Source organism: Chelonia mydas, chromosome 10, assembly GCF_015237465.2.
Source record: "Chelonia mydas isolate rCheMyd1 chromosome 10, rCheMyd1.pri.v2, whole genome shotgun sequence".
In the NCBI taxonomy this organism is placed as follows: Eukaryota; Metazoa; Chordata; order Testudines; family Cheloniidae; genus Chelonia; species Chelonia mydas.
In genome coordinates this window covers 18,046,512-18,060,135 of record NC_051250.2, presented here as the reverse complement: position 1 = coordinate 18,060,135, position 13,624 = coordinate 18,046,512, and the positions used below count along the sequence as shown (strand labels likewise).

General features: G+C 41.6%; 1 protein-coding gene across 1 annotated transcript in view; it reads right to left on the bottom strand.

The window, feature by feature from the left end:
* Positions 1 to 8,117, bottom strand: part of SMG1 (SMG1 nonsense mediated mRNA decay associated PI3K related kinase) — a 119,919-nt gene extending 111,802 nt beyond the window's left edge. The window contains 1 exon segment of the mRNA XM_037911357.2: positions 6,481 to 8,117. Coding sequence (XP_037767285.1) covers positions 6,481 to 6,569 — 89 coding nt within the window. The 5' untranslated portion in view covers positions 6,570 to 8,117.
* Between the last annotated feature and the right edge of the window lie 5,507 nt (positions 8,118 to 13,624).

Genomic DNA, 13,624 nt, shown 5'->3' with positions numbered 1-13,624 from the left:
CATCTTCCTAAACAACTCCACTTCTCCAACTTAACTGAATGTCATGTCCTCCATCCCAGCCACCTTTTCAACATTTTCGACTCAGTCCTCAAACCCTCCCTGCCTCCTGCCTCCATTTCTCTCTGCGCTCAGGATGAACTTGTACAAGAAAAAGTTGACAACATAGGCAAAATGTGACAACTTTCCCTCTCCCTTGGCTTCCCTCCTTTCCCAATCCCCTCCTATAGCTCTCTCCTGTCTGAGACATAGAAGTTTCTTGTCTGACCTTCTCTAATCCCTCCACTTGCCTCAGTGACCCCATCCCATGCCATCTCCCGATCTCCTCTCATACCCTCATTTCCTCTTCTCCTCAACCTGTCACTCTCCTCTCGCTCTTCCCCTCACAATACAAATAAACATGCTTTAATTCAGTGGTTCTCAACCCTGGGGGTACACAGAGGTTTTCTGGGGGTACACCAACGCTTCTAGATATTTGTCTAGTTTTACAACAGGCTACATAAAAAGCACTAGTGAAGTCAGTACAAACTAAAATTTCATACAGACAAGGACTTATTTATACTGCTCTGTATACTATACACTGAAATGTAAGTACAATCCTTATATTCCAGTTGATTTATTTTATAATTATATGGTAAAAATGAGAAAGCAAGCAATTTGTCAGTAATAGTGTGGTGTGATATTTTTGTATTTTTATGTTTGATTTTTTAAGCAAGTAGTTTTTAAGTGAGATGAAACTGGGGAGCACGCAAGGAAAAATCAGACTCCTGAAAGGGGTACAGTAGTCTAGAAGGTTAAGAGTGACTGCTTTAAGAAAGACTAGAACAACCTTGACCCCACTTGCCTCTCCAACACCTTCTTCCATCTATCTGTAAGTTCACTGAACACAGACAGCCCCCCAACCTGAAGCAAATACTCACCAGCAACCACACACCACACAACACTAACCCAGGAACCTATCCTTGCAACAAAGCCCGATGCCAACTCTGTCCACATATTTATTCAAGTGACACCATCATAGGACCTAATCACATTACCCACGCCATCAGGGGCTCATTCACCTGCACATCTACCAATGTGATATATGCCTTCACGCACCAGCAATGCCCCTCTGCCCTGTACATTGGCCAAACTGGACAGTCTCTACGCAAAAAGAATAAATGGACACAAATCTGACATCAGGAATCATAACATTCAAAAACTGGTAGGAGAACACTTCAGCCTCTCTGGCCACTCAGTAAAAGATTTAAGGGTGGCAATTTTGCAACAGAAAAGCTTCAAAAACAGACTCCAAGGAGAAACTGCTGAGCTTGAATTAATATGCAAACTAGATACCATTAACTTGGGTTTGAATAGAGACTGGGAGTGGCTGGGTCATTACACACATTGAATCTATTTCCATAAATTAAGTATCCTCACACCTTCTTGTCAACTGTCTAAATGGGCCATCTTGATTATCACTACAAAAGTTTTTTTCTCCTGCTGATAATATCTCATCTTAACTAATTAGCCTCTCAGTTTGTATGGTAACTTCCAATTTATCTGTATGTATATATATTACTATATGTTCCATTCTATGCATCCAATGAAGTGGGCTGTAGTCCACGAAAGCTTATGCTCTAATAAATTTGTTAGTCTCTAAGGTGCCACAAGTACTCCTGTTCTTTTTGCAGATACAGACTAACACGGCTGCTACTCTGAAACCTGTCATTGAACACACTGGTTACAATAGCTTTCTTTTCTCCAATTCCATCCTTGACCCTCTCTAATTTGGCTTCTGTCACTTGCACTCCACTGAAATCCCTCACCCCAAAATCTCTAATGACCTCTTCCTAATCAAAGTTTAGAACCAGTATTCCATCCTCATCCTTCTTGACCTGTCAGCCACCTTCAACATAGTCAACCATGCTTTTCTTTGAAACCTTGCCCTCCCTTGCCTTTCATGCTTCTGTCCTCTCCTGGTTCTATTCCTACCTCTGTAACTGGTACTTCAGCATGTCTTTTGGTAGATCCTCCACATCACCTGTCCAACTTTCTGTGGGGGTTCCACAGGGCTCTGTACTTGGCCCCCTTCTCTTCTCTCTCTACACCTTATCTCTGGGGAATATCATCCACAAAGACAAACTGAACGACCATCTCTATGCTCATAGATCTACCACTTCTCACCAGATATGTCTCCTTCTGACATGTCCTTGTGGTTGTCTGTCAGCTCAAGCTGAATACAGCTAAAGTAAGAGCTGTTAATCTTTTCCACCAAACCCTCCCCATTACCTGCTTTCTCAATCACAGTGGATGATACCACCTTCCTGCCTGTCATTCAGGCCAGTAACCTGCATGTCATTATCATCTTGGATCTCTCTCTCTCTAGGTCCTCACATCAAGTCTATGCATAAATCTTGTCGATTCTTTCTGTACAACATCTAAGATACAGCCTTGTCTATCAATTCACACAGCTAAAACTCTTATGGGGTCTCATCTCAATCATGTCTACACTGGGGGTTAGGCCAACTTAACTACAGCACTCAAGGGTGTGGATTTTCTGATCCACAATTTTCTAATGTAGCTCAGGCCTAAAATTTAGGCTATAAGCACTTTGAGGGCAGGGACCATGTTTTTGTTCTGTATTTGTACAGCACCTACCACACGTGTATCCTAATTCATGACCAGGGGTTCTAGGTGCCATGGTAATACAAATGAACAATAATAATTCAGAACACTAACTTCCATTTTCAAGAATTAAATTCCAGGATTGAACTTGTATCTATCAGAGTAGTTTTGGAACTTTGACCAGTCAGAGCTTTTGTTTCTTACTTTTCCATATACATCCTCAGCTACTGGTTTGTTTGTGTCTTTTTCTGTTCATAAAGAGAAGTTCAGTTATTCCAGAAGTAACTCCTGATTACAGGAGCAGGCGATTTAAAATCCATCTATCCTTTCTCTCCATAGCCTGAAAAGGTGAACGTTAAAACCATGGTTCTAGTCTTTACCATTATGCTGCATCAGTAGACATCAGTTTGCTTAATGCTACTGTGTTGCACAAACCCTGCTTTCCTGTCAGCGTGAAGAAGTACTGTGTGTTGCACAGTTAATTCAGCTCAATGCTAAAGATTAATAGCAGACAAACTAGCAGGAGCTACACAGTGATATGAATTTTTAATTTTTTTTCTTACTTCCAAAAGCCAAAGGAAGTGGAAACTTGAAAGTTCAGAAAGGTAGCAATGGAGGGTCTAAATCTGATCAAGTCTCCTGATCAAAGTTCTGCCACATATACTCAGATCTTGTCCATACACAGTAAGCTATATCCATTTAGAAACAGATATAGTTAAACCGGTACAACCTCCTAGCATGGATGCAGTTATTCAGGAATAAAGGAGCTTATAGTATATCATATAGCTTATTCCTGGTCAACATACAGTGTTACAAAAACTTTGTGTAGACCAGCCCACACACATCTGACAGGTACTGCCGCATTCACATGGGCACGAAATTCAAATTCTGCTTCACCAACTAGACTTTATTAGAGATGGATCTGAGCTACAAAAATCAGAACCACATTTTTCACACCTCAAAGGTCAGGAAGTTTTGATTCTGATGATATAGTTCAGATTTCATCTCATTTATCACATTTACAGATAATTAAACTTCAAAACACAATATCCTAATTAAAGGGATACAGTCAACTTCAAAAATAGTATTTCCATTTGAAAGTTCTGTGCCACGAAAGATTAGTGAAAAAAGTTCTATTTTCTTTTTTCTTGCATTCGAAATTTGATAGAATTTTTGCAATTTTGGTCCCTGCATACAACCTTCCTCTGTCCCTGCAAGAAGCTATTTACCATTAACCAGCAGCAACAGAGCTAGAACCGAACTGGTAAGTAAACAGCAGACAGGTGTATACACAGAAGAAGAAAAAGAAAAAAAGTCTGAGCATATTTTGTGTTATAATTGCTATCCAAAAGTTCATTCTAAACATAAAACAAGGAAGCAAAAAAATTCACAGCTACTTTTAAATTAAAAAAAAATATATCAGAACATACTATTTAAGGGAGTTCTATCAGATTTTTTTAAAATTTGTTGACAATATACCTTTGCAAAGATTTTTTTTCATGTTCAAGGCTCAACTAAACAACCATATATTCATTCATATGGTCAAAGTGATCTTTGTATTATGGTAACATTTTTAGACTTCATATATGTAGAATTAGCTCTCAACTCTCATGGTGCACATTTCTATACTCTTTGGGGTGCCTAGTAGATAAACTAAGGGGTAAAGCTAATTGCTGCAGGTTTAGGTTGCTCCCGAGGACAGCTACAGATCTCACTTATTCCTTTACAAATGCTCCAATTTCATGATCCTCCGGATGCAGAGGACCAGGCCCCATTCACATTAGGAAACTAACTTGTCAGTGACAATGGTTCATCTCCTCTCAGTCTCACTTTCTGTAATACTGCTGAATAGTTTTGTTCTTACAGTGCCAACAGTTATACCATTTTCACCTCCTCCAGTTCAATGGTTTTCAGTAAGTCAATTTCTTAGCATAGACAGGGCTTCAGCATCTGTAAAGCACATTTTCTATGCTGAAAATAAGATGGGTCTTGTGGCAAATGAATATGTCCTATCAGGAAGCCGTTATCACAGCTGTCACCATATCAGCAGGGACACAAACTGTACATCTAATGCTTTCCCTTAGGGGGAAAACTCTGGGTCAAGAGCTTAAAAGTTTTTGCCTTCAAGTATGGAGTCCAGGACTTCAAGTATGGAGTCCATTATTCCCTAAATGATTGCCTGCAGAGTAAGGGAGGTACCAGACTGTAGGCCATCAGAAGTCCTCCATTGTTACTGAAGAAATAGGATGCCACAACAGGACATCAATATGATGGTTTGCAAATTTCTAACTTTTAAACTTACAATTTACTACACCTCAACAACTAAAGAGAGCAAAATTTAGTGAGGTCTGACCACGTGATCATTTAAATGTTGCATGCTTTTTGCATACTTAACATCCCTAATATGTGGAGAGCTGACTACTTAGTCAAAATGAACTTTTGATTCTTTCACATATATGAAACTAACGTTCCACCCATACAATAGCAGGATCCACTTCCACATCCATTCAATCTCCCCATTCCAATGACAATCTATCAATTTAATAAACTACATGATACTGACAGCAAACTTCAGAACCGTAGTCCCTTTCTCTGCCAACTTAAATTTTAGTAACATTCAAACAAAGCCAAAAAAGTTTGACATAGAAACAATTAAGTCAAAGGACTTAGATACCGTACTTCAGGCCAAATTACAAAGTTTTACAAAAACAACTTTAAAAATTAATATAGTAAACTAAAGCAGTTTAGCAACTATATGGGTGACAGGACATGCTGGAAATAGTTCAGATGCAAAATACACTTTTCACTTATTGAAATGTAATAACTGCAACACATCCCAAACAAAAATCCCATTAGTTTACTTACAACTCTGAACTACTTTTCCCTGATTAAAGAACAAAATTTATATATATGTTTTGTGTGCTATTTTTTTAGCTTGAAAAACCTCCAGTATGTTTGCAGCCTCCATTCTCCTTCAAGTAATTTCCAATTAAAAAACACAAAAAGAGAACAAAAATGCACTTACTGAAGGTTCCCGTAAATTCTGTTTCAATATAAGCAACTCAAAACGTCTATTTACCACTAAAAGAAAGTGTCTCCTACTATAAAATACGTCACTGAGCAACAAAGTTGCTACTTACAATACTGTGTGGGGTGCCAGCAACAGCTGAACTGAAACGTCTTAAAATCATCATAAACCATAAATCACCTAGGACAAAACCCTGAAAGGCGAAGGAGAGCCTGGGCAAAATCAAGATAAACCCAACTAGGATCCTAGAACGTTACGTGTTGTGTGATATAGAAACATTTTGTCTCTCTAACCACCAATAGATAAGGGATTGCTTATATAGCAGGAAATACTCTCCACTATCCACACGTCCTACCCCAGCTCTTTCCAGTACCCAGCAAAGTCTGGATCCTTTATATCAGAGGCGTCCTGGCGTTTCGTTCCCCATTTGACTAGGCCACATTAGAGAGGCAGTGCCCGTTCACCCCACACACACCCCAATCCTGAGTGTGTAGGCCCCAATAGTCAGCGACCGGGTCACTCGCACCTCCTCTCCCCCGCCCCCACCAACTCCCTCTAGGCCCCAAGAGTCAAGGAACGGGTCACTCCCCCCGCACCCCCCTCTAGGCCCCAATAGTCAGGGGGTGGGTCACTCCCCCCTCCCCATTTCCCTCTAGGCCCCAGCACTCAGGAAGCTGGGCCTGCCTACGTAGAAAGCCGGGGGTTTCTCCTCTCCCCCACACCTTCCCTCCTCCCAATCTCCACAGGCCCCAGCACAGCGGGAACAGGCCAGGCCAGGCCAGGCCCCCTCCCCGCGTGTCCCCGGAGGCCGCCTAGGCCGCGCCTCCCCCTGCCCGAGCCCAACCCACCTGGGTTGCCAGTCATTCCAGCTCCGCGGGTGATAGTGCTGCCTGGTGCCGATGCCGCTCAGCCGAGACCCCGGGGCTCTGCGGCTCATTACCTTGCCCGAGAGGGCATGGCCGGCCGGGCAGCGGCGCGGGGCAGGGGCGGCGGCGACGGCTGCGGCTCCTCACTCGCTCCCCTCAAGCTGCTGCTGTCTCACAGGCAAGGAGGAGACGACGGCGGCGGTGGCGGCTCCGCCTGCTGCTGCTGCCTGGCCGAACGGCATGCTGGGATCGCGGGCCATGGGGCCGCCCCGCTCGCCCGCCCTCCGCGGGGCACCCTGGGACAGCGGCCATCGAGCGGGGTCACCCCCGCGGGGTCACGCGGAAAACCCCCCTGTACTGGGCCGGGGCGGCCCCCCCGACCCGCCGTATCCTCACAACGGGCTTCCCTAACCTTTCCCTCACGCCGAGAGGGCACACCGAGCCGGGGGGAGTCTCCGCAGCAGGGGACTCAGCCCTCTGCCTCCTGGCCCCCGCCCCGGAGGGGTCTCCCCCTGGTGTAACTCTCCCCTATCTCCCATTCTTTGGTGTGTTCGGGGGGGGGGGTTCGCCTTCCCCTAAGGGAGCCTCCTGGCCCCCACCCACCCGAAGAGGGGGTTTATCCTCAGGAGGGGGTCATCCTGTGATGAGGGTATCTCCTATCCCCATGAAGGGCGAGTAGGATTTCCTGCCCTCCCACCCATATTGAGGGGACTACTCCCCCAAAAGTAGTTTCCTACCTTGCCACGTACCTTGAGGGGTCTCCTGCCTACCCGACCCAGCCCAATTCACACAGGGGTTCTTTCTCCCACATATAGGACAGAAGTTCACACGTTGGTGCGCTACAGGGTATTGGGGGTGGTTAGCAGGAAGCTGGCTAAATCTACTGTGCTGGTTTCTCCTTTTTACTTCCAGCTGCTAAAATGCATTTTAAAAGATACATGATACCTTTGTACTAGTTCTTTTCTAGGGAAACAACTGCTGTAGTTGCCACAAGGATGTGACTGAAAATGGGAGGGGAGACAAATCTACAAGAAAATGCCTGTCTATTATAACGTGGTCCACACTTGAAAGAATGTGAAAACCTGTGCCATTGGATACATTTTCAAGGAATATACTAGGGCCGGGTCGACACTAAAAAGTTACATCAACCCAGGTAGGTCACTCTTGTGTGAAAAATCCACACCACATCCAACATAGTTAAGCCGACCTAACCCCTCTGTAGACAGCATTAGGTTAATGGAAGAATTCATCTGTCAAACCATCTACCACCTCTTGAGGAGGCGGATTAACTACAGCGACAGGAGCACCTCTCCCTCACTGTAGTGAGTGTCTACACTGAAGTGCTACAGTGGTGCAACTGCAGCAGCTGAAGTCGTAGTCTGACACAGGCATTTTTTTTCTCCTCCAAGAAATGGATGCCTTGCATTGGCTTATTTGGTCACCCTGTGTTCCTGTTCTTACTGAGTATTCCTCAAGTTTTCATGAAATCTAATACACTGTAGTCAAACACTCAGTAAAGATGCTCATAGGCCTAACTGCTCTTATTTATTACTGTATCCGAGATTGGACAACAGCACGACTTGGGGGCCTTGTTAATATCAGCCAATAAACTGCAGTTGTGTTGGTGAATGAGCCGAGTCAATTGGCATATTGCCACTTCTAGCTTTTTATTGGACAGCACTGAACATATTGATGTGGTTTTGCATCCCTCAAGCAATGCTTGCAGGACATCCACAGGTTCCAAAATAAAATTCCAGGGTTCAGAGCCATCACATCACAATGCTGAATTGCAACATAATTATATTTTGATGTGATGTGACCCAGTGTCATCATAATGCATCGCAGTGTCACAAATGGTAACCTTGGGTAGGCGCTGTGTATGCACTGTGTTTCTACCTACTAGGTTTGAAGTGCTTAGGAGTTTCAGGGCAATACTATAAATCATGTTGGTTCACTTGCAACTCTTAAATATTTGAGTCAGTTTTACACATATAACCCATTGTATATGGCATTATAAATCCTTTCATTTGCTGTCTTAGTTCTACTTCTTTTGGTATTTAAATTGAGAAAATTAACCAGTAGCATTTGATATTCAGCAAGCTGAAGAAATAAATTTAAAACAGTAAAATCAAAATCAGATTTTAGTGGAGTACTAGCAATATCGAGTGCAAAGATTCTCTGACTTTCAAAGAAAGAATCTTATGGATCATATCACCACCCACTGATAATGGAGCAGATTATCTCCCCTGTGGGTAAAGGAAAGGTAATATTAGGGATGTATTTTTAGCTGCCTTTTAATGTGATTTAGCAGCTGGACACAAGAAAGAGAATCAGAACCATGTGGCCAACCTCTGTCTGTAGACCACCACAGTTTGAGCACTGCTGATTTAGTGGATAGAGCAGGAAGTATTGTATAAGAACTGGATTCTAGTCATGAATCTGCTCCTGAATCTGTGTGGTCTTGTGGAAATAATTTAGCCTCTCTGAGTATCATTTTCTCCTTTTGTAAAACAGGGATAATAATGACAGTTTTCAGAGTAGCAGCTGTGTTAGTCTGTATTCGCAAAAAGAAAAGGAGTACTTGTGGCACCTTAGAGACTAACAAATTTAAAAATTCATGAAGTTGATAGATTTCCACTCTATACGGCCAAATTCAGTGCCTTGCATAATGACAGGTTTCAGAGTCATTTTGAAATCACTGTACAAATATTAAAATGCTATGTAAGTGCCAAGTACTATTCAATATGTAATTGAACTATTTCTGTTTAGAATGACTACATTGTGAAATTTTGATAGTCTTTAATTATTACTTAAAACTTTTCATCATGATCAATGAGATATAATAATAATATTTGTCACATAGAACTTTTTCATCTGTAGATCTCAAGGTACTTTACAAAAGTGGATAAAAACATTTAATCCCCATTTTGCAGAGGAGATAGCTAAAGCACAGGGAAGTTGAGGCCCACATTTTCAAAATTGGCATTTCACTTTGCTCTTCTTGGTTTTTGGGTCCAAATTTAGATACCTAGGGCCCAGGATTGATGTCAATGGGAGCTACAGATGCTCAGCACCTTTGAAAATAAAGCTGTAGGTGTGTAAAGCTGCATATCCAAAAATTGAGGCACCCAAAATTAGAGACCATTTTTGAAAATGTAGGTTTAAGTCACTTGTCCAATGTCACAGAATGAGTCGGGGGAGTGCTGGAAATAGGACTCTGGTCTTCTGACTCCCAGCAATGTGCTCAGTCCACTAGACCACATTGCTAAAGTTCTTTCTATTGCAGAATTCTGGAGCTGATTGACACCACTAATTCTTTGCTGATTTCCAATTTATCCTCATGATTTACTGATTTAATATGTAAAACTATTAGTCCAAGTGTTACTTTTAGTTGTAATAAAAAGCAGGGTGTATACTTCTACTGTGCTTAAATAAGACAGCACATTACATCTTCCAACCTTCACCAGTTTGCTTCCTTACCCAGCATGGCTTTTCTAAAAAATCTGTGCATGCTAAGGAGCACAAGCCAAGCCAAGCCAAGCCATTTTCTGGGCTCCATAGCTCCACCTATACCCTTAACAAAGCCACATATTGAAAGAAAAACAAACAATCACCATTGTGGGTGTGGGAAAGAGATGCTAACCATTTCCTAGTTTGGAAACAGGACTGAGGCCAAGGAGAAAAACAGTATTTGAGCAGAGAAACACAACCCACCAAGATTCTGTAGTTTGAGAATTACAAGTGGGTGCCTACTAAAGACTGCAAAGAATTCCTGGAATAGAGATTCCCTGTAAAGATAACACTGCTATGCAGATATGACTGTGTATCATGTACACATTGTATAATTTTCATTTAATCCAAAATTGATGTTTACACAACCTCCTTTACACTAACGTGTAAACAAACTGAAACAATGGACCTCATAAGATAACACACTCATACATTCTAGATTGTTGTTGCCATTGCAAATTTTGTTCATTTAATGCCAAGAAATCTTACAATAGTTTCTTTGAGTGATATGGTAAATTAAGGCTGTTGATTAATCACAGTTAACTCACACGATTAACTAAAAAAAATTAATTGCGATTAAAAAAATTTATCGCGATTAATTGCACTTTTAATCACACTGTTAAATAATACAATACCAATTGAAATGTATTAAATATTTTTGGATATGTTTCTACATTTTCAAATATATTGATTTTAATTAAAACACAGATGTTTAATTAAACATCAGATTTAATTTAAAAAAATTAAAACACAGATGTGGAGCATCCTTTTAGAAGTCTTAAAAGAACAACACTCTGATGTAGAAACTAAAGAACTGAACCACCAAAAACAAAAATCAACCTTCTGCTGGTGGCATCTGACTCAGATGATGAAAATGAATGTGTGTGAGGCCGCACTGCTTTGGACTGTTATTGAGCAAAACCCGTCATCAGCATGGACACATGTTCTCTGGAATGGTGGTTGAAGCATGAAGGGACATGAATCTTTAGCGCATCTGGCACGTAAATATCTTGCAACACCAGTTACAACAGTGCCATGCAAACACCTGTTGTCACTTTCAGGTGACATTATAAGCAAGAAGCATTATCTCCTGCAAATGTAAACAAACTTGTTTGTCTGAGCAATTGGCTGAACAAGAAGTAGGACTGAGTGGATATGGAGGCTCTAAAATTTTACATTGTCTTATTTTTGAGTGCAGTTATTTTTTGTTTACATAATTCTACATTTGTAAGTTCAACTTTCATGATAAAGAGATTGCGCTACATTATTTGTATTAGCTGAATTGAAAAATACTATTTCTTTTGTTTTTTACTGTGAAAATATTTGTTATAAAAAATACACCTCTGCCCCGATATAACACGACCTGATATAACACGAATTCGGATATAACGCGGTAAAGCAGCGCTTCAGGGGGGCGGGGCTGCGTGCTCCAGTGGATCAAAGCAAGTTCGAAATAATGCATTTTCACCTATAACGCGGTAAGATTTTTTTGGTTCCCGAGGACAGCGTTATATCGGGGTAGAGGTGTAATATAAAGTGAGCACCATGCACTTTGTATTCTGTGTGGTAATTAAAATCAATATATTTGAAAACATAGAAAACATCAAAATATTTAAATAAATGGTATTCTATTATTAACAGTGCGATTAATCCCGATTAATTTTTTAATCGCTTGACAGACCTAAAATATACAGTAAATTGAACAGTAATAACACAAAATAATATCTTGTAACCTTCCCTGTTGATGTGGATGACAAGAGAAAAATACATTTTACCTACTCACAAATCTGTTCCAATTACTAACATGTTTTCCACTGATCACTTATTTCAAAAATTATTTGAGTACAGCTGATACGGTATGTGGGAATTTAACCTATGGCATCAAGGTCATTTAGAGTACAGTTTACACTGAGCAATATTCCTTTGGTAACACAACTGATACAATTACTTTCTTTCCACTGAACCATTTATATTTCCAATTTATATAATTTTTTTAAACATTCTATTAAAAGATGGGTATTGCAGGTCTCCAATATAAGTTAATATCTTATACTTAAGTTTGAATTTATGGGTTCTTGCTACAGAACTTGGGTTTATGCCATGGAATACATGAGGCCTGCCCACAAATATAAACTTCCATATGATCTGTTCATTAAATGCAGATTACTTTAAATGCTCTGCACCAAGGGGCCACATCCTGTAATTACACTGGCATAAAGCTGAATAAGTCCATTAAAGTGAATGGTTTCTGGAAAAAGTAACTACTCAGTGGAGTTACTTTTATTTGACACCAATGTCACTGAGAACAGATTAAGTCTAGGAGATTAAATAAAGTGCACTGCGAAAAATATGCATAACAGTACAATTATAATTCATATTATATAACAGGCCGTATTGTCTCTCTTAAACTTCAGCCAGCATAGGTGGTGGAAAGAAATGCCACAACAGCAGACTCGATTCTGCCACTGTCTCAGGGGAGCACATACTGCAGCAGCCCTTTTATAATTATTTGCAAAGCACATGAGATCACTAGATGAAAGACAATATAGACTGGCAAAGTATTGCCTGGTTAATCGATTGCACAGCAATTTCTTGTGATTGTTTTTAAAGTGTGTTTATACCTCTCTGGGGATCCTAACTGAATTCTTTAGTTTTGTCTACACTGATGACTTTACATGTGTCCATGCACGTGGTTCTGCCATAACCCCTCTATTATCCACATCTAAATGGCAGAAGCATGTGTCTGATGGTGAGTAAGCCACTACACCTGAGAAGACTGGATCAGTACACACCGTCAGAGGTGTCACAGCACCATACCCGTACCAGTGTATAGTGTGGATGGGGGGCAGGGGAGGACACAGGTCTTGAGTTTCAATAGTTCTTCCACTCCAGTCCCACAAAGCACTGAAGCCTCTTCTTCCTGACCCTGAACCAATCTATAAAGGTCCCTGGCCCTGCATTTTCACTTGTAATAGTGAGCTACACTGACCACATCAGAACAGCTTCCTGCTGCACTCTTTGCGGATCAATACAGGTGATCATGGATCCTGCTCCAAGAGTAGCTTTCTGGTCCACTAAGCCCACCCGGGTGCTGATCTTCTATGACTTTGCCTGGAGTGACACAAACGTACAGCTGTACTGGTAAATTTCACAAAGGCTGGAGCAGGCAGGCATTGAGTGGACTCCAGCTCCACGCCAAGAATGCATCAAGCACTTGAGGCTCCTGTACAGAAGGGCAAAATACTCAAACAGTTGCTCCAGGAGGGCTCATTGTACATACCCCCCTTCTATGAGGAGTTGGCCAGGGTGCTATCTAGGGCTTCCAGTACAGAGCCTGAAGTGGCTCACAATTCCCTCTTCTACCCCGCTGGCCTCATTGTCTAATAGGAATACGGGCCACCAGAGGGAGGAGGCAGCAGGAACCAGAGGACAAGAAGCATGTGATTTTGCACTTCTACCTAGAGAAGCCAGTTAAGGAAACTCCCCCCCCCCCAATGAACCCAAGGAGGCGCCAAGCCATGATGGCAGGAACCAGAACCCACCGATATCTCCTCTTACTCTATTGCTACATTCCTGATTTTAAGCCCAGCCTGAGCTCCGCTTCAACCCTTAAATG